Source organism: Sphaerodactylus townsendi, linkage group LG05 (genome assembly GCF_021028975.2).
Source record: "Sphaerodactylus townsendi isolate TG3544 linkage group LG05, MPM_Stown_v2.3, whole genome shotgun sequence".
In the NCBI taxonomy this organism is placed as follows: domain Eukaryota; kingdom Metazoa; phylum Chordata; class Lepidosauria; order Squamata; family Sphaerodactylidae; genus Sphaerodactylus; species Sphaerodactylus townsendi.
Window position 1 is genome coordinate 4,214,840 of NC_059429.1, and position 20,838 is coordinate 4,235,677.

Genomic DNA, 20,838 nt, shown 5'->3' on the forward strand with positions numbered 1-20,838 from the left:
GAGCCTAGGAGGGTTTGCTCAGAAGGCCTCCCCACTGCCAGCAACAACCGAAGCCATTTCCCAGGTAAAGGATCGTGCTTCAGTTCTTTGCATGAAAATCAGTGAGATTTAACAGTGCTTAACAGGGTTAACTACACTGCTTCCCCAAAACTAGGTCTTAGGTTTAATGCTAATAATCGATGCCAGCGGCCCAGGCCAGCCTAGATGTGTGTGTATGGGGGGAGGGCGACTCTGTTTGCACGTGCCCACAGAAAGGGCTCTGAGTGCCACCTATGGCACCCGTGCCATAGGTTCGCCACCACTGTACTACACCATACTCCAGCAAGTTTCTAGGCCTCATGGAGAAAGGAGGAATATAGGAACGGCTCATAATGGCTAGGGTGACCACCTATCCCAATTCATTGCGCATTGTGCTCTGCGAACACCCTCTTACTGCTGGTCCCTCAGCCATCTTGGTTCTGGCCTGGATCTGGTGGAGCTCTCTGTCGGATAGAATAGAATACAAGAATAGAATAGAATCTTTATTGGCCAAGTGTGATTGGACACACAAGGAATTTGTCTCCGGTGCATATGCTCTCAGTGTACATAAAAGAAAATACATTTGTCAAGATGTGAGGGCGATCTGGCTGCGACATCTGTCACCCCCACTGACAGACGACAGGGCTGATTTGGCTGATCTGGCTGGCTAGGCGGGTGTTGCCTCCCACCCTCCCCACTCCATGTGTATCCCTCACGAAAATGCACACTCGGTGGAAGAGGAGGACCATCTCAGATAGGAGGAGTGTACCATTCTTTGGTCAAGGGTATACGATAGCTGCACTCAAGGTCGAGGGACTCTCTGTCTGATGAGACGGTGGCTATTTGGGATCTGTTGCAGTTCCACGGAGCCTGCAAAACCGAGTTGTTCCTCCAGGCCTGTGGCGGAGGCTGCAGCAGAAATGTGTCCATTGTAGCCGGTCTCCTGCTGCCCTTCTCTTTGGCTGTCTGGCTTTTCTCCATCTCCTCTTTCTGCCCCATTTCCCCCCATCCTCGCTGGCTAATTTGGATCCCACGAGTGTCATTAGGCTATTCAGTCGTTTTACTGTATTATTGTTATTATATTTTTGTATTAAGAACATAAGAACTAGCCTGCTGGATCAGACCAGAGTCCATCTAGTCCAGCATTCTGCTACTCGCAGTGGCCCACCAGGTGCCTTTGGGAGCTCACAGGCAGCAGGTGAAAGCAATGGCCTTCTGCGGCTGCTGCTGCTCCTGAGCACCTGGTCTGCTAAGGCATTTGCAATCTGAGATCAAGGCGGATCAAGATTGGGAACCATAGATCGACTTCTCCTCCATAAATCTGTCCAAGCCCTTTTTAAAGCTATCCAGGTGAGTGGCCATCACCACCTCCTGTGGCAGCATATTCCAAACACCAATCGCACGTTGCGTGAAGAAGTGTTTCCTTTTATTAGTCCTAATTCTTCCCCCCAGCATCTTCAATGAGTGCCCCCTGGTTCTAGTATTGTGAGAAAGAGAGAGAAATTTCTCTCTGTCAACATTTTCTACCCCATGCATAATTTTATAGACTTCAATCATATTGTTCTGTTGCATTTCAGATGCTGTGCCCTGCACTGAGTCCACGTAACAGGGAAGAGAGGTCATGCCATGCAGAATCTATGGGCTAAAAGAACCTGAACCTCTTAGGCCCACGGTGGCAAACCTATGGCACTCCAGACATTCATGGACTACAATTCCCATCAGCCCCTTCACTCAACTCAACTAAAGGCTCAACTAAACTTAACTCAACTAAAGGCTCAAGGTCAGGGTGGTGGGTGGGGGTGGTTGCCAAACCGGGGCCTGGAGAGTTCCCAGAATTACAACTGGTCAGCAGACTACATAGATCAGCTGTGTAAGGTTGTGATTTAGTTAGAGTTGTTGGTTCGGCCTTGGAGGAGATTCCTCCGGCGCGTTGGGCTGCTTGCCCAGCGCAGGTGTTATCGCTTGCTTACCCTTGCTTTCTGTCTGTGTGAAACTTCTGCTGGTTTATGGGAATGAGTAATTGTTTATGTCCAGTTCTTGGCGGGAAGAGAGGCCCGTAAAAGCGGCCGCCACCATTGTTTAGATTCTGCATTGCCTGTAAAGTCGATCATGAAAGCCAGCTCATTAAAGAACTATTAAAGTTACTTTTGGACTGGACCTTGCAGATTCCTTACAAGCTGCCCTTGAGAAGAAAGAGCATTTGAGAACACGCTTTGGAGGGTGTAGCCTCTATGGTGTTATATCCTGCCAAGGTCTCTCTACTCCCGCAAACCCTAACCCAGGGGTCTGCAACCTGTGGCTCTCCAGATGTTCATGGACTACGAATCCCATCAGCCCCTGCCAGCATGGCCAATTGGCTGATGGGAATCGTAGTCCAGGAGCATCTGGAGAGCTGTAGGTTGCAGACCCCTGCCCTAGCCTCTGCTCCCAAATCTCCAGGGATGTCCCAGCTCAGAGTTGGCAATTCTAGGGTTGAAGAGATGTGGAAGAAGCAACTCTGGGCAAGGGAGAAGCGCCTATCAGGAGAGGGAAACACTCACGTCATAGAGATTTGGCAGCTTCTCCTTGAGAGGTTCACCATACTGGATGATGGCTTTCAAGCAAGGGAGTTTCTGCTTTACCTGAAACAGAGAATTTGGAAATAGAGAATGAATCTAAGATGGCTGTCAACAGGACTCCCCACCCGAAAGAAAAAAGAAAATTAGATCGTTTCTTTTTCCAGGAAGATTTTCCACTCTCACCCAGGAAATTCGGATCTTCAAAATACATATTAGGGTCAAATAAAAGGATGCAAAACACAGATATGCCCGCCCACCTTTGCATCCGTGCCATGCAGAATCTATGGGCTAGAAGACCGTGAACCTCTTAGGCTAGTGATGGCGAACCTTTTCGAGGCCGAGTGCCCAAATTGCAACCCAAACCCCACTTATTTATCGCAAAGTGCCAACACGGCAATTTAACCTGAATGCTGCGGTTTTAGTCTAGAAAAAACAGTTGGCTCCCTCTTCCTCCACCCCACCCGCTCGAGCAAGGGCCAGCCTGCTGCAGCCTCCAGCAAGTCCCACGCGCACCGCTCTGTGCTTCTCTAGCATCTCTGCCTCCTCTGCGCCCCCCCCCCCCGGGCAGCAGGCACCAGGCCTGCCAGCCAAGTCCTCCCTGCTCACCGCAGTGCGTGCACATCATGCTCAGTGCCCCAGGCCAGCCTAGATATGTGTGCGGGGTGTGTGATTTTCCACCCCCACATAACGAACTCTGTGTGCGCGAGAGGGCTCTGAGTGCCACCTCTGGCACCCGTGCCAAAGGTTCGCCATCACTGTCTTAGGCCCAGGGTAGCAAACCTATGGCACTGCAGTCATTCATGGACTACAATTCCCATCAGCCCCTGTGAATTGGCCATGCTGGCAGGGGCTGATGGGAATTGTAGTCCATGAACGTCTGCAGTGCCATAGGTCTGCCACCATTGTTTAGGCCATAAAGGGGCCTGAAATGGCCAGTGGGGCAAGCAGATCCTTTCCATTCTACTCTGTAACAATTCTGGGGCCACCCAGGGGAACAACAGGATGTAGACAGGTGTGCAAGATCTTTTAAATCCTTTCCAAACTTACATACTAGACACTGCATTAAAATGAAACTTTGTCCACCTACTGAAGTCCTCTCCTTCACACAATGAGGAATCTCCTCCAAAACTAACTCTCTAAGATGGAAAACATTTTACCCTCATACTTGTTTCCAGCAAACAGAAAGACATTTTTATTCCTTTTGAGATGTGCGTGCATTTTGGAAGATTTCGGATGAATCCTGTTCCGGGCATTACAAATTCAACTCTGGTATGTATTTTTGATAATGTGGACACTCCAAAAATCCAGGAAAACATGGTTTGAAGCACCTAGTGTACTAAGCTAGGATACCCCAAGTATTAGGTCAAACCAAAACCACACAACACAACTTAGTGGCACTATCAGCCAATTCCAGCTCCCTGATGTCTGTGTTTGGGGACGAAAGCAACTTTTGTCCTGCCTTGTCTAGACAAAAAAATAAAGATCTTCCAAACAGAGTTAAACAGTGCCCATCGTGCAGAGTGGTAAGCCGCAGCAGTGGCATATTTACCAGAGGGACATGGGGTGTCAATTGACCCTGAGTGCCCCTGATTAAATCACGTGGGGGGCGCCTGGCGTATTTGCCTAGGGGACATGGGACACCCCATGTCCTCGGGCATCCCCTAGTGGAGGGTGTAAAAAATTCAGATTCGTTTGTGTGTGTTTTGTATTTTTTTTAGTGTTTTTCAGTTTTCAGCCTGCAGGGGGTGTAGTTTTTAAGCTAGCAGCGCCAGAATTTCAGGAATTTTTCAGGAGACTCTCCTGATGATACCACCCAGGTGAGGTTTGGTTCAGGGGGTCCAAAGTTATGGACTCCCAAAAGGGGTGCCCCCATTGTTTCCAATGGGAGCTAATAGGAGATAGGGGCTACACCTTTGAGGGTCCATAACTTTGGACCCCCTGAACCAAACTTCACCAAACCTGGGTGGTATCATCAGTAGAGTCTCCTAAAAATACCCTGAAAGTTTGGTGCTTTAGTTAGAGTTTCATAGCTCAGGGAATTGCTAATTCCCCATCAGTTCTACCAGCATGGCCAATTGGCCATGCTGACAGAGGCTGATGGGAATTGTAGTTCCTGAACATCTGGAGAGCCGCAGGTTCCCTACCCCTGTTCTAGCTTAACAATTGCACCCCTGACAGCAGGCACACTCCAAATTTCCCCAGATGTTCCTTTTAAATCCATCCCCTTCGGAATGGACTTAAAGGGAGAATGTAAGGTCCACAGTTTAAATTGAAAGTGATGCTGTTTCAGGGTGGGGGAGAATCCACCCCAAAACAGCATCACGTTCAATGTTGTTTTAACTGGGGACCCCAGATTCTCCCTTTAAGGACAAGACAGGAACTGATTTAAAAGAAGAATCTGGGCTCCCTAGTTTAAACACCATCGAAAGTGATGCTTTTGGGGGGTGGATTCCACTGGAGGTGTTTTGTGAGAGATGATGCTGACATTTGTTTGGTAAATGTTTTGCTGGGGGTGATTTGTGAGAGATTTACATGCTTAATACCCACTTGCACTGGCTTGGAGCTGTTTCTCAGGCTAACAACCTACCTCACAGGGTTGGTGTGAGGACAAAATTAGAAAAAGAGTTGGTGGGGAGAGAGCCATGTATGTTTTGCTGTGGATGGGAGGTGTTTTGTGAGCTGGTGCAAGAAATCATTGTTTGGTCGTGGGGGGTGGGGGGGCAAACTCAGGTTTTGTCCCCGGGCTCCAGTTTGCCTAGATACGCCTCTGGGCCTAGTCCCACTAGGCCGCCGGGGACTGCTGCCAGCTAAAGTTAGTGGGGCGTGGGGGGGCGGGGCAGTGGGGGGTCGGAGTAGGAGTTGTCCCGGGCACCATTTCCCGCCAGTATGCCTCTGAACTGCAGTATGCAGTCAAACTGATCAAAGCCCTGCTCGCAACCGGAGTTTGATCCCAACAGAAGTCAGTTTCAGGTAGCCAGCTCAAAGCCGATTCAGTCTTCTATCCTTCCGAGGCCGATAAAATGGGGGTAAAACGCAGACGTCTGAAAAAGGCAATGGCGAGCCAGCCCACAAAAATAGTCTGCCTAGAAAATGTTGTGTAAATCTTCTCCTTGGGTTTCTCACGGGAGTCTCTTCATATGCTTGCCGCCACGGAAATCTACCATCATCTAAAGATCAGACTGTACGACCAGGAATACCAATCTCTCCTGAGTGCTGCACAAAGCTCCTGTTCCCCTCTATACTTTGGGATCACCCCCCCGAAATCTAGCCCTGCTGTATAGTTAGAACAGCTAGTTAATCATAAGTGCAGATGGGTCATGACCAGAGCAAGGTGCAACTCATTCCCCTCTGTCTATCTTCAAGGTCGTCTCCTTAACATCCCACAAAGTGAGCGTTGCTGTCGGTACTGTCCCAATGCTATGGACTCAATCCCTCATATCCTGCTTTACTGTTCGAGGTATAATGATATTAGGACCAATCTGGGAGCTTTACTGCCTCTTGAATTTATGTTTCTCTCAAACTAAAAATGTCTAAGCTATTGAACAGCCCTCATGTAGAAATTTCTGAAGCAGTTGCTACATTTTTAATCCATGTTCTACATCAGGGGTAGGGAACCTGCGGCTCTCCAGATGTTCAGGAACTACAATTCCCATCAGCCTCTGTCAGCATGGCCAGTTGGCCATGCTGGCAGGCGCTGATGGGAATTGTAGTTCCTGAACATCTGGAGAACCGCAGGTTCCCTACCCCTGTTCTACATGATATATAACAATGATCCTGTTTTTGTATTTGGAATGTGTGGGACTTCTGGTTTATGCCTAATAAATGTTTTTGGATTGGATTGGAAAATGTTGAGATGTGGCAGGGCCCGGTGCTTACGCAGAGGACTACTTGGGACTTCTTAACCAAGTTAAGCAAACGCTGCTCCTCTGGGATGTTGGGCAGCGGCTTCACCTGTGGCTTGCGGCACAGCGCAGGACAAGACAGGAACTGATGAAGTTTGGCAGTAAGAGACGAACAAGAAATACTTCTTTACGCACTGTGTAATTAGCTCGGGGAACTCTAGCACACTCAGTAGTGGCAAATATTAATTTACGTGGCTGTAGAGGGCAAATTCAACGACTTAAAAGCAGAGATGTCCCTAGGGCTAAAAAACAACCTCCATGTTCAAAAGCAGTGTACCTCTGAACATGCCCTTCTTATGGGCATTCTGGGAGCGTCAGATTGACCACTGGAGCACCAGAGGTCGGGTCTCTCCTGTTGAGAAAGGCAGAACTACCTGCAGAGGCATGTGCCTAAAGCTTCCGGTCAGGGAGGTTTTTAGAGGAAACCCACAAAACCTGTTTGGTGTAAAGCGCCACTTTAATTTCCAGCCACCTTAAAGGCAGAGCCGGGGGGCGGGGCAGAGAGGGAGGCATTCTTGAGGAGGGGAAGGAGGTGATAAGAGAGGAAAAGGATGCTGGGAAGCCAGGCTGTGCCGAGGCCCAACTCTGAGCTGCCCCAGACCTGGGGCTCACCTCCAAGATCTTCTGGAGCTGCTTGTCGTTCTCCACTACGATGATGTTGGCGTCGCAGTTCTCCGCCACGTACTGGCAGGCCTCGGGGGAGTTGGTGGTATAAATACCAACAGCAAAGCCACTGTGAGGAAGAAACAGAGCTGTCAAGGAAAGCGTCTTCAGGGCCATAAATACCACCCCACACATACACCCAGGTGGGGCAGCCGGAGGAGTCTTGCCGGAGCCCTAGGGCACCCAAAGTTGCGGAATCAGACCCAATGTGAGATGGACTGATTCTATAAAGCAGTGGTGGCGAACCTATGGCACGGGTGCCAGAGGTGGCACTCAGAGCCCTCTCTGCAGGCACGAGCAAACAGAGCCCCCCCCCCCCCCCCAATCTATAGGCTGGCTCTGGGCCACTGGGGCTCACTCATTAGCATTAAACCTAAGAACCTAGTTTTGGGAAGCAGATGTAGAGTAACCCCTCTGTTAAGCCCCACTGATTTTCATCTTGAATAACTTAAAGTCGCGATCTCTTTACCTGGAGAGCAGAAAGCAGTTGGTTTAACTGGCAATGGAAGCTTGCTTCTGAGTAAAACCCTTCTAGAATTAAGTGATCCACCGGTTGGAAAAGTTGCATGGTTGCTTCAAAGCAAAGCCACCGACTACCACCTAGCTCACCCCTGAGTAACGCCAACCGTTTTTTCTAAACTAAAACCTCAGTATTCAGGGTAAATTTGTCGTGTTGGCACTTTGCAATAAATAAGTGGGTTTTGGGTTGCAATTTGGGCACTCGGTCTCAAAAAGGTTTGCCATCACTGCTATAAAGGAAGTCACGGCTCTCAGTTTGCCAGACCTGAATAAGACTGTTAATGGCCGATGACCCACTGCCGCCTATCCCCTGGCCTCGCCTTCCTTTTGCGTGAAAAGTCACACCAGAAGTGCTCTTGCTTCCCCATTTGTGTAATAGTATATTTGCGGTTTTTTAATACACATGATGTAAATGTCATAAACTTTGAAACCTCGTACCTGAGAGACCGCGGATTACCCACATGTCAACCCAGTTCAGAGCCTCTGTGTTGACGGCAGGAGGCCAATTTGCCTGGAGGGTCCTGGCTCTTCAATGATGTAAGCTGGTTTTCCACTCGGGCCAGGACCTTTACAGCCCTGGCCCCTCGCCTGGTGGAACCACTCTTCCTCCAGCTGTCCAGGGTCATCCAAGGGACCTTGAGTGAGTTCCACTTGGGACCACCTGTAAGAGACTGGAGTTGTTCCTGAGACTGGCGCTTTGGAGTGTCCAGTCGCTGAGGAATTAAGCCCCCCCGCCCCCCCTCTACATTGCTTTGCTCCCTGGCTCTCTTGCTCCCTATTTTTTATAATCTGTTCTTGCATTATTTATTGCTATTTTTTAGGGAGGAGTTTGAGTCGCTCTCCCTTTCTTTTTGGGAGTGGTTTTTAAAGGAACTGGGTCATAGGGATGCCATTTTTATTGTTACTGTTTCTTTGACCCGCTTACACTTGGTTTTTAATGGTTTTAATGAATTTTTTAGTACATATGGTCACTATTATGACCCTTGTTATATATTGTACATAGATGATACAGTTGTGCACTTCCAGAGCCCCTTAGGAAGGATTGGAAGCTGATCTATAAATTTAAATAAATAAATAAATCAATCAATCAATCAATCAATCAATCAATTAATCAATCAATCAATCATTGTTGTATGTTAGATTAAGTTAGTTAAATATGTAAGATCTGGTCAACAGTAACTATCAAGAAGCTTATTATGATTTGTGATCTGTTCAAACTCTATTTGTTTATTGCAAAAATGATAAATAAACTATTTTTTAAAAAAAGAAAGAAAGCAGCACGTGTGGGGCAAGAGGAAGCACGTCAGGACAAGAAATCTTGCCCTGGTATGCCTCCTTTCTCTGTGCACCCCAAACAGGAAGTGCTTTGGGACAAGATTTCTTGCCCTGATGCGCTTCCTGTCCCGGGAAGAATAAGTTGTTTTGAAGGACACTGACGGTAGCTAGCTCCTTTGACTGCACCCAAACATGCAGAGACACAGCAGAGGCAAAGCGTTTAGGACTCAGACTCATGCAGAAACAGCAAGGAAGGACTCTGCCAAGAGCAAGAAGAAGAAGAGCTAGATTTATATCCCCCCTGTCTCTCCTCTAAGGAGACTCAAAGGAGCTGCCAAACTCCTTGCCCTTCCCCCCTCACAACAAACACCCTGTGAGGTGGGTGGGGCTGAGAGAGCTCCAAAGAACTGTGACTCGCCCAAGGTCACCCAGCTGCCGTGTGTGGGAGTGCACAGGCTAATCTGAATTCCCCAGATAAGCCTCCACAGCTCAAGGGGCAGAGCAGGGAATCAAACCTGGTTCCTCCAGATTAGAGTACACCTGCTCTTAACCACTACGCCACTGCTGCCCCACTACGCAAGCAGCTCCTAGTCCAAAAGAACAGCCTTCCATGCTCCACTTAGAAAGTGTTTCCCGGCTGGCAGCGGTAGTGGTGGCGAACTTATGGCACTCCAGATGTTCACGGACTACAATTCCCATCAGCCAATTGGTCATGCTGGGAGGTGCTGATGGGAATTGTAGTCCATGGACATCTGGAGTGCCATAGGTTCGCCGCCATGGGCAGATGAGAGACTCAGGCTCAAACCCCCACTCTTTTGTGGAAGTCCACGGCGACCAAGTCTTACATACTCAACTGAGCCTACTTCACAAGGTTGCTGTGAGGATAAAAAGGAGGAGTCGAGGACAACATAAGCTCCTTTGAGTCCCCCGTTGGGGAGAAAAAACTGGTCCAAAACGTATAAAATTAAAAATAAAAGTAGCAAAATGTACCTTGGAAAAAACCTGATCTGGATGGCCCCACTAGCCCGATCTCATCAGATGCCAACCCCCAGGTTAATACGTGGATGGGAGGCCACCCAGGAAGTCCACGGGTGCTATGCTGAGGCCAGCAACGGTGAACCACCTGGAAAACTCCACAGGTTCAGCCTCAGGGTCTTTTCTGGAATCGGACCCCATTCTGTCGGCTTTGGAGAGGACTGGTCCAGAAAGCCTCTTACCCAGCGAGGATCGCTCCGATGTCGGCCAGGAACCACTCGATGGAATTGAATCCCAGGATGCCCACGCCATGGAAAGGCTCCAAGCCCAGCTGCGGACAGAGCGGAGAAACATGTCAGGCTTCGCCTCCTCCCAGAAGCCTTCAGGCAAACCCCAGTTCCACTCAACACCACTGATCCCGTCACTGCCCCGCTCCCAAACCTATATGGTTTCAACATGGCCCTGGAGGAACAGCGAACCTCAAAGGTTACTATTCCCACAGATTCGGGGCAGGGGTCTGCCAGATTCAGTGAGGAGACTCAACGTGACTTTTGAGTGAGTGAGTGAGTGAGTGAGTGAGTGAGTGAGTGAGTGAGTGAGTGAGTGAGTGAGTGAGTGAGTGAGTGAGTGAGTGAGTGAGTGAGTGAGTGAGGAGGGAGGGAGGGAGGGGGGAGGGAGAGAGGGAGGGGGAGGGAGGGAGGGAGAGAGGGAGAGAGAGAGAGGGAGGGAGGGAGGGGAGGGAGGGGGGGGGGGGGGGAGAGGGAGAGAGGGAGAGGGGAGAGAGGGAGGGAGAGGGAGAGGGAGAGAGAGAGGGAGAGGGGGAGAGGGGGGAGAGGGAGAGAGAGGGGGGGAGAGAGGGAGAGGGAGAGAGAGGGGGGAGAGAGAGGGAGAGGGGGGAGAGGGGGAGAGGGGGGAGAGAGACAGGGAGGGAGAGAGAGAGACAGAGGGAGAGGGGGAGAGAGAGAGAGGGAGAGAAGGGGAGAGAGAGAGGGAGAGAGGGAGAGGGGGGAGAGGGAGAAGGAGAAGGAGAGAGGGGGAGAGGGGGGAGAGAGAGGGGGGAGCGGGAAAGAGGGAGAGGGGGAGAGAGAGGGGGGAGAGAGGGAGAGAGAGAGAGAGGGGGGAGGGAGAGGGAGAGAGAGAGAGGGAGAGAGAGGGGGGAGAGAGAGATAGGGAGGCAGAGGAAGAGTCATCTGCCACACTGTCCAGAGGTCTTATTTGTGCCAATTTTACGGGCGACTAGTGGGGCAGAGCCGTCCCACCTTCACGTCATCTTCCAAGCGGACGTATGTCAGGTGGGAGTGGCGGGGGTGGAGTGAGCGGATGGGCTACTTTCACTCAAAGGTGTAGCCCCCATCTTCTATTAGCTCCCATTGGAAACAATGGAGGATGGGGGCACCCCCTTTGGGAGTCCATAACTTTGGACCCCCTGAACCAAACCTCACCAAACCCGGGTAGTAACATCAGGAGAGTCCCCCATACAATCCCTGAAAGTTTGGTGCTGCTAGCCCAAACAATACGCCCCCTGCAGGCCAAAAACCGAAAAAGCACTAAAATGTTTTTAAAACCCACAAACGGAGGAGCGGAGCTTCGGTCATGAAAGGGGGGGGGGTTCAAACCCAAGAAACCCCCCCCCCTTACCTACGTCCATGGACACGGCCCACCAGTTAGCCATCCAGTGGAAGCTCCATTCGTGCATAAGAGTATGTTATGGGTCAAGCAGGGGATGAACCAGTCATTTGGAGACAGCCTCCCTCTAGTCCAGGGGTATCCAACTCTGGCCCTCCAAATGTTCATGGACCACGATTCCCATCAGCCCTGCGAAGGGTTGATGGGAATCGTAGTCCATGAATATCTGGCAGACCAGAGTTGAATACCCCTGCAAGTGTAACTCGTGCCGGACAGGTTGCTACATCCAGCCAGAACTGGACTGGAATCTTCAGCGTCTCTTTCTACTCCAGGGGTCTGCAACCTGCGGCTCTCCAGATGTTCATGGACTACAATTGGCCGTGCTGGCAGGGGCTGGTGGGAATTGTAGTCCATGAACATCTGGAGAGCCGCAGGTTGCAGACCCCTGTTCTACTCCAGCAACAACCCCCACCCCCAGGGAGGAATGCCACTGGTTCACCCAGATCTCACAAGCTGTAGGTGCCCAAAGCAACATGACGGTTAGACCCAGATTCGAATGCCAGCTGTGCCATGGAGGCTTGTCAGGTGGCGTTGGGTCAATCATGCTCAGCCCTAACCTACCTCACAGGGTTGTCGTGAGGATAAACCAGAGGGGAGGTGAATAACGTAAGCCACTTTGCCCTTTCCCCCACTGGGAGAAAGACAGGGTAGAAATGAAGTAAATGACATGGAGGAGGGAGCAGCAGGGGCCCACTCCGTGCGGGAAGAGTAGTCTTGTCCATCACCAATAGGGTTGCCAGCTCTGGATTAGGAAATACCTGGAGAATTTGGGGGGGGGGGGGAGAAGAGGGACTTCACAGGATATGATACCATAGAGTCCATCTTGCAGAGCAGCCATTTTTTGCCAGGGGAACTGATTTTGGCCACCTGGGGATCAGCTGTCCTAGTGGGCACCACCTCCCTGGAGGCTGGCAACTATAACTACCAAGCCAAAAAAAAACCCCTTCCCATTTTTTACCCTCTCAAAACCCCCTTGCACCTTGAGAAAGCTTTTGGCCGCCTTCCGGCACTGCTCATAGTACTCCCTGAAAGTCAGCGAGCTCCACTTCCCCCCCTTCTTCATGGTCACTGCGTTGAAGTTCCCATATTTCCGGACGGACTCCAGGAGCAGTTCGTGGATCCTGATGGGGGGCTCGCAGCCGATTCCGCTCTCGTCTATTCTCAGCTTGACTTCTCCGTTGCGCTTGGTGGTCCAGAGCCCTACGGGAGGGGGTGCTGGAGAGACATGGGGTGGGGGGAGAGGGGGGAGAGAAAAAGGCTTCAGTGTTGGGTTTTTGTGTCGGGGGAGAGCGTTGAGAAGCCCCTCCCTCAATCTTGCCGTTTCCAGCTGCAAAACAGGGATTTTACGCCCACGCCTTTCAAAAGTGGTTGAGCGCGTCAGCTCCCCGATCTGAAACCACTGAAGGTTTTCCATCATCCGTCAATGTTATATTAGGGTTTTAAGTCTCGCAGGGTGCTGAGCTCTGCAACCACCGCGGTAGAGAGAAAATGCTGACAGCCAAGGTGGCCCAGAAGTGAACTTGGCCTCTGGGAGATACGACTATATGTCTTCCCTGGGGCATGAAGCCTGTCAGGTGACCTTTTTCCAGTAACCCTTTTGCCCTAACCTCCCTCACAGGGAGGTTATGAAGATCCAACAGAGGAGACTGCTTGGGAAAAGGGGAAGAAGAAGAAGAAGAAGAAGAAGAAGAAGAAGAAGAAGAAGAAGAAGAAGAAGAAGAAGAAGAAGAAGAAGAAGAAGAAGAAGAAGAAGAAGAAGAAGAAGAAGAAGAAGAAGAAGAAGAAGAAGAAGAAGAAGAAGAAGAAGAAGAAGAAGAAGAAGAAGAAGAAGAAGAAGAAGAAGAAGAAGAAGAAGGAGACGGAGGAGACGGAGGAGGAGACGGAGACAGAGACGGAGAAGAAGGAGAAGGAGAAGGAGGAGGAGGAGGAGGAGAAGGAGGAGGAGGAGGAGGAGGAGAAGAAAAAGAAGAAGGAGAAGGAGAAGGAGAAGAAGGAGGAGGAGGAGGAGGAGACGGAGAAGGAGAAGGAGAAGAAGGAGAAGAAGGAGAAGGAGGAGAAGAAGAAGAGGAGGAGGAGGAGGAGGAGGAGGAGGAGTTTGGATTTATATCCCCCTTTCTCTCCTGTAGGAGACTCAAAGGGGCTGACAATCTCCTTGCCCTTCCCCCCTCACAACAAACACCCTGTGAGGTGGGTGGGGCTGAGAGAGCTCCGAGAAGCTGTGACTAGCCCAAGGTCACCCAGCTGGCATGTGTGGGAGTGCACAGGCTAATCTGAATTCCCCAGATAAGCCTCCACAGCTCAGGCGGCAGAGCTGAGAATCAAACCCGGTTCCTCCAGATTAGATACACGAGCTCTTAACCTCCTACGCCAATTGTGTGATCACACAATTGTTTCAGTGGTTTGTCTGGGAGCAGCAGTGGCGAGGTGGTTAAGAGCAGGTGCACTCTAATCTGAGGAACCGGGCTTGATTCCCCGCTCTGCTGCTTGAGCTGTGGATGCTTACCTGGGGAACTACATTAGCTTGTGCACTCCAACAAGTGCACCACTTGGGCTAGTCACGGTTCTTCCGAGCTCCCTCAGCCCCCACACGCACCTCACAGGGTGTTTGCTGGGGGGGTGGGGGGAGGAGATTGTTAGCCCCTTTGAGTCTTCTTACAGGAGAGAAAGGGGGGGTTTAAATCCAAACTCTTCTTCTGCAGTCTCCAGGAGGGAACAGGAACCCCACTAGATCAGAGTAGGGGTCATCTGGTCGAGCATCCTGTTTCTCCCTTTAGCAAAATGCCTCTCTGAAAGCCTCCATGGAAAACAGCCTTGCTGATCCCCGGTGTCCTGCATTCAGAGGATGACTGCTTCTGCACATGGAGGTTCAACTTGGCCAGTAAACAGGGGGCAACAGCCCCCAACAATGTATTGTTCTAGCCCTCTTTTTAAAGTCATCTGCAAGAAGACGGCAACGGCCCAGTTGTCGGAGCATGGTACTTGGAAAGAGAGTCGTGTCAGCGACTGGAAAAAACAGGTTGGTGCTGATATAGAGGACTCTTTTCCCACTTGCTGGTTTGCAAATCAAGCAAGCATTACAACATGTGCGATGCTGAGACACATGCTGCCCAGGGAACCCCTTGCCACTTGGGGAAAGAATATAAGGCTGAAACATGGAATTCATAGCAGGTGGACAACTAGTTACAGTCAAAGTAGAAATTCAGGGATATGCAAGGACCAACTGGGCGCCTCTCTGCGATAGATGCTACTCAAGCAGGGACTGGGTCTTGCCTACCTTTGGATCGGAACATCTCTGCTTCGGATTCCTCCGATTCTTCCGCTGCCGCCTTCGGAAGATGGTTTTTGACACTGCCAAGACACAAACAGGACACACAAAATAAATAATCAGGTATTTGCGCTCTACACCGATTTGACTTGAAGTGGATTAAATGGGTTTCCTCGTTCCATCACAGAGGCGGTCCCCCACCCCTCCCAGTATCAGTAGCTGGTTTTAATCTCTTCTCTTATAGGGCAGGGGGGATTAGGATTTCATTTATTTGACTTATACCCCGCCCTCCCCCGTAGGGCTCAGCACCAGGAGGGTCACCAAATGCAACAGCCGCCAATTAATTAGTCTGAGCTGGCTTCGTTCTACAAGAGAAAAGTTCACTGTTACAGCCACCAACTGGAAGCTAGAAAGAGGCAGCTGAGAGAGAATTCACATTTTGGATTTGGAAGCAGTTGTATAAAGGGAAGCTGGGGGGGGGGGGGGGCACCAAATTCATACACACAGACACCCCTTTTGCATGGGACTCATATATGGATGCTCCAGGACCTCACAACAGTACAGTGGATTTAAGAATGCAGCGCTATAGGAACCGGAGATATATCAAGCTTCAAGGTTTTCTTCAATGTGAATCCCAATTGCTGTCTAGAGACTGAGGTGCATCAAGGTAGTGACATAGGTATAGATTTTTGTGCGGGGTGCGGGGGCCACGCACCCACTTACCCCTGGGGGCGTGGCCGTGCCTCTCCAAGCCCCGTCCTGGCCCTCAGTGCTTATAAAAGCAGCTCTCTGAGGCCAGGGACAGAGCCCAGTACAAAATCTGAGTCGTCATCCCCCCGCATGGGCGGCCGCTGCGATGCTGGAATCTGCCCCCAAACAGAATCACTTTCAATGTTTAAACTGGGGACCTCAAATTCTCCCTTTAAGTCCATGCCAAAGGGGGTGGATTTAAAAGGAGAATCTGGGGAAATTTGGGGGGTGCCTGCTGTCAAGGATGCAACTGTTAGGCTAGCACAGGGGTAGGGAACCTGCGGCTCAAGAGCCGCATGCGGCTCTTCTGCCCTTGCACTATGGCTCCACGAGCCGAGCCGCCGGTCCCATCCTTGCCCGCCCTGCAGGCAGCAGGGTGGGCGCACCAACTGCCCACGGTCGGCTGGGCCGCGCCGCGGGCTTCCCCTCTCGCCTGCCCTATTGGAGCGGGGCGGGTGCTTTCCCGGCAGCCGATGAGGCCGAGCCGCTGGCTTCATCCTTGCCCGCCCTGCAGGCAGCAGGGCGGGCGCATCCATGCGCTTCTCAGAATGAGCGGAGTAAAAGGTAAAAAAAAACCCCTATATATATAGTGTTATCTTTATTTTAAATGTCAAAAATTATTTGCGGCTCCAAGTGTTTTCTTTTCCCGTGGAAAACGGGTCCAAATGGCTCTTTGATTGTTAAAGGTTCCCTACCCCTGGGCTAGCAGCACCAAACTTTCAGGGTATCTTTAGGAGACTCTCCTGATGACACCACCCAGGTTTGGTGAAGTTTGGTTCAGGGGGTCCAAAGTTATGGACCCTCAAAGGTGTAGCCCCATCTCCTATTAGCTCCCATTGGAAACAATGGGGGATGGGGACACCCCTTTTGGGAGTCCATAACTTTGGACCCCCTGAACGAAACCTTACCAAACTTGGGTGTTATCATCAGAAGAGTCTTCCAACAAATCCCTGAAATTCCGGTGCTGTTAGCCTAAATCCACACCCCCTGCAGGCCAAAACAAAAAAAACCACTGAAAAATACAAAAAAGGCACACGGGGGGGGGGGGAGCTTCAGACATGCAATGAGGGGTTGAACCCAACCCCCCCCCACCCTTACCTACGTCCTTGCATCAAGGGCCAAGTGACTTGGGGGGAAGGGGGCAGTCCTGTATGAATGGAAGTCACTAGTTTTGAGCTTCGCACACAGAGACCAGGTTTTCCCTCTTCCATTCCCTCCACGTCAACGGGCAGGGGAACAAACGCACAATTCACGTGAACAAGCTGGGGATCATTAGGAAAGGAATTGAGAATAAAACTGCAAGGATTGTCATGCCCTTATATAAGGCAGCGGTGCGACTGCACTTGGAGTCCTGTGTCCAGTTCTGGTCGCCACATCTCAAAAAGGATATTGAGGAGATAGAAAAAGTGCAGAGAAGGGCAACAAGGATGATTGAGGGATTGGAGCACCTTCCTTATGAGGAGAGGCTGCAGCGTTTGGGACTCTTTAGTTTGGAGAGGAGGCGGCTGAGGGGGGATATGATTGAAGCCTATAAAATTATGCATGGGGTAGAAAATGTTGACAGGGAGAAATGTTTCTCTCTTTCTCACAATACTAGAACCAGGGGGCATCCATTGAAAATGCTGGGGGGAAGAATTAGGACTAATAAAAGGAAACACTTCTTCACGCAACGTGTGATTGGTGTTTGGAATATGCTGCCACAGGAGGTGGTGATGGCCACTCACCTGGATAGCTTTAAAAGGGGCTTGGACAGATTGATGGAGGAGAAGTCGATTTATGGCTACCAATCCTGATCCTCTTTGAACTGAGACTGCAAATGTCTTAACAGACCAGGTGATCGGGAGCAACAGCCGCAGAAGGCCCTTGCTTTCACTTCCTGCACGTGAGCTCCCAAAGGCACCTGGTGGGCCACTGCGAGTAGCAGAGAGCTGGACTAGATGGACTCTGGTCTGATCCAGCTGGCTTGTTCTTATGTTCTTATGTTCTTAAGCACATATCATACATGGAAATACATGCACTTATCCCAACATCTGGATTTTGATGTGGCGGCCCTAGTCCATTTCCCCTGCTTTTCTTCTCTTTCCAGTAACCGCAGCAGTGGTGTAGTGTTTAAGAGCAGATGCACTCTAATCTGGAGAACCAGGTTTGATTCCCTGCTCTGCCACCTGAGCTATGGAGGCTTATCTGAGGAACCAGGTTAACTTGTGCATTCCAACACATGCCAGTTGGGTGACCTTGGGTTAGTCACAGTTCTTTGGAGCTCTCTCAGCCCCACCTACCTCACAGGGTGTTTGCTGTGGGGGGGGGGAGAGGGAGGGAAAGGAGATTGAAAGGCCCTCTGAGTCTCCTCGCGTGAGAGAAAGGGGTGGGTGGGTATAAATCCAAACTCTTCTTCTTCTTCTCCCCATATTGGTGCCTTAGCCCCTCCCCTTCTGCACCACACCTATTCTTGGCTCCACCCCCTTTAAGCACATGGTTCACATACATTGTGCAAACAACTACAGCCCTCTTACCTGAGTCCAAGAAGCTCTTAAGTCAACGCATATAGATTGGGGGGTTGGGGCTTGGGGGTAAAACCTGTCATTCAACCATTTGGGAGTTGGAGTTTGACAATATGGTCAAAAGCAGAAGAGGTCTTTATATCCACAGAGGCCACAGCAGATTTTAACATTTATCAGAATGTTCCAAGCAGCTGCCACTACAACCAGAACACCAACCCTAGCTTTGGAACGGAAACTGTTAAAACCCAACCCATATTCAAGCAATGCAGCAAATTAGATCTACCCCCATAATTAAACTGCCACCTTACTGTAAAGTAAAAAGTAAAGTTTCCCCTTCAGTCGTATCTGACCCTGGGGTACCACTGCAAGCAGTAATTTTTATAGACAAGCCAATTTTCTGGGGTAGCTTGCCATTGCTTTCCCCGGCGATTCTTTACCCCCTAGCTATGAGCTAGGTACTCATTTACTGACCAAGGAATGGATGGCTGGCTGAGTTGACCATGAGCCAGCTGCCAGGATACCTCATTGTACTACCATAAAATAAATGCTCCATTGCAATTCAGCAACCAGGAGTGAATTTGACACACACACGGGCGCACGCGCGCACGTACTGCAGGAAGACACTAGCAGTTGAAATGTCCTCAGAAGCAGTAGCTGGGAGGCCACATGGTCAGGAATTTATTATGAACAAGGTGCAGCGCAAACTCTGGAAAAAAGGGGCCAGCTATTCCCGGTGCCCTCGCTGACCATGGATGGCCCAGGTTGGTTCTATCTCAGTGATGGCGAACCTTTTTGAGACCGAGTGCCCAAATTGCAACCCAAAATCCACTTATTTATCGCAAAGTGCCAACCCGGCAATTCAACCTGAATACTGAGGTTTTAGTTTAGAAAAAAACGGTTGGCTCCAAGGCATGCGTTACTCGGGAGTAAGCTTGGTGGTAGTCGGTGGCTTTGCTTTGAAGCAACCGTGCAACTCTTCCAACGGGTGAATCACGACCCTAGGAGGGTTTACTCAGAAGCAAGCCCCATTGCCAGCAACCAAGCTTACTTCCACGTAAAGGATTGCACTTTAGTTTAACAGCGCTTAACAGGGTTGCCTACGCTGCTTCCTCAAAACTAGGTCTTAGGTTTAATGCTAATAATCGAGCCCAGTGGCCCAGGCCAGCCTAGATGTGTGTGGGGGGGGCACTCTGTTTGCACGTGCCCACAGAGAGGGCTCTGAGTGCCACCTCTGGCACCCGTGCCATAGGTTCGCCATCACTGTTCTATCTCATCAGATCTCAGAACTGAACGGGGTCAGCACTGGTTAGCACTGGGATGGGAGACCACCAAGGAAGTCCAGGCTTGCAACACGAGAAAGGCAGGACCGACCACCTCCGTTCATCTCTTGCTTTGAAAACCCTGGGGGGTAACCCTTCAAGAAGCTCTTTGTCAAAAATCTCAGCCCCTCCCATCACCTCTGAAGGTAGAGACCCGTGGGAATGAACCTCAGAGATGTTACTCGTGTGATTTTGGGACCCCGCCCCCACCCCGAGCCCCCGGCATGCGATCACCGTCAGCGCAAGAGGCTTCGCTCCGGAGTGAACTTCATTCCATCTCAATGGAGGCTCTCGTGGGTCCGGGCGGGGGAGGAAACCAGTGGGGCTGACCCAACTTGCTCCTCCGGTTGTACGAGGGCACCAGAGTTGGGAAAAGGGGTTTCCTCCCCACCCTATGAAATAGGAGGGGGATCGTGCAGCGGGGTCTTCCTGCCACTGCGGGCAAAAGCAGGTGGGCTTCTAGAACCTCGGCGTTGTGACATCAAGAGAATCTCCCATGGGTTCCAGGGCAAGGCAGGAAATCTCTGCAAACTACTTTTTGCAGAGAGCGCACACATCGTTCCTACCCCTGGCAGGACAAACCGGTGTCACAAATATAGGAAACTGCCACGCGGGTTCCTCCAGGTACTGCTTCTGGAACACAGGAGGGACCCACACTGCATAAAGTCTCAAGGGGTGTCCAACTCTGGCACTTCAGATGTTCGTGGACTACAATTCCCAATTCACCTGTCAGGCTCTTTCTTTCATAGCCAAAACTGAGTGGTGGTCCTTTGTTGAGGCGAAAATCCACGAAATGGGTCTATCCTTGGATGCATTGGCTTTAATGAATGCCAATGAGCTAAAGCTGACTATCAAAAAGAGATTGTGTGATCTCGAGTATAGTCACCTGATGCAGCAGGCTAATAAACGCTGCTCTCCCTTGCACTTGGGTATACCGTTAAAACCATATACCATGGCCAAATATTTCCATTTGGTTCTAGAACCCAAATTGCGACGAGCCCTGACCCTGGCCAGGTGCAATATTCTCCCTTCAGCTACCACTCAGGGTAGAATACAGAAAGTGCCTTTTAATGAAAGATTTTGTCCCTGCAGTTCAGCTTACGAAGAATCAATCCAACACGTGATATTACACTGCCCGTTACACAGTTTAGCCAGGAACAAATATCTAAACCCGTGGCTAAAAACCCCCCATTGATAACACTGATCTATCGATTGTGGTAAAGATGCAGGATTGTGGTTCTGCAAGTGTGTTGGAAGCGCTGGCTAACTTTTTGTGCTCTGTCATCAGCAAATGGTTATAACTGTACTGGAGATTGTATCATTACACTGAGGTTGCCATTGTTGCTGGTATATTGCTGCTGTTGTTTTAATTATGCCATTAAAGGTTGTTGTTGTTGTTGTTGTTGT

At 50.4% G+C, this 20,838-nt stretch overlaps 1 protein-coding gene across 2 annotated transcripts in view; it reads right to left on the reverse strand.

The window, feature by feature from the left end:
• ACSBG2 (acyl-CoA synthetase bubblegum family member 2) overlaps positions 1 to 20,838 on the reverse strand; it is an 86,840-nt gene that overhangs the window by 24,755 nt on the left and 41,247 nt on the right. For both annotated transcript variants that reach the window (XM_048498471.1, XM_048498472.1), the window contains exons 3-7: positions 14,871 to 14,944; positions 12,576 to 12,811; positions 10,153 to 10,241; positions 7,091 to 7,211; positions 2,559 to 2,639 (exon numbers count right to left, since the gene is read on the reverse strand). In XM_048498471.1, the coding sequence (XP_048354428.1) occupies positions 2,559 to 2,639; positions 7,091 to 7,211; positions 10,153 to 10,241; positions 12,576 to 12,811; positions 14,871 to 14,944 (601 nt within the window). The remainder of the gene's footprint in view (positions 1 to 2,558; positions 2,640 to 7,090; positions 7,212 to 10,152; positions 10,242 to 12,575; positions 12,812 to 14,870; positions 14,945 to 20,838) is intronic.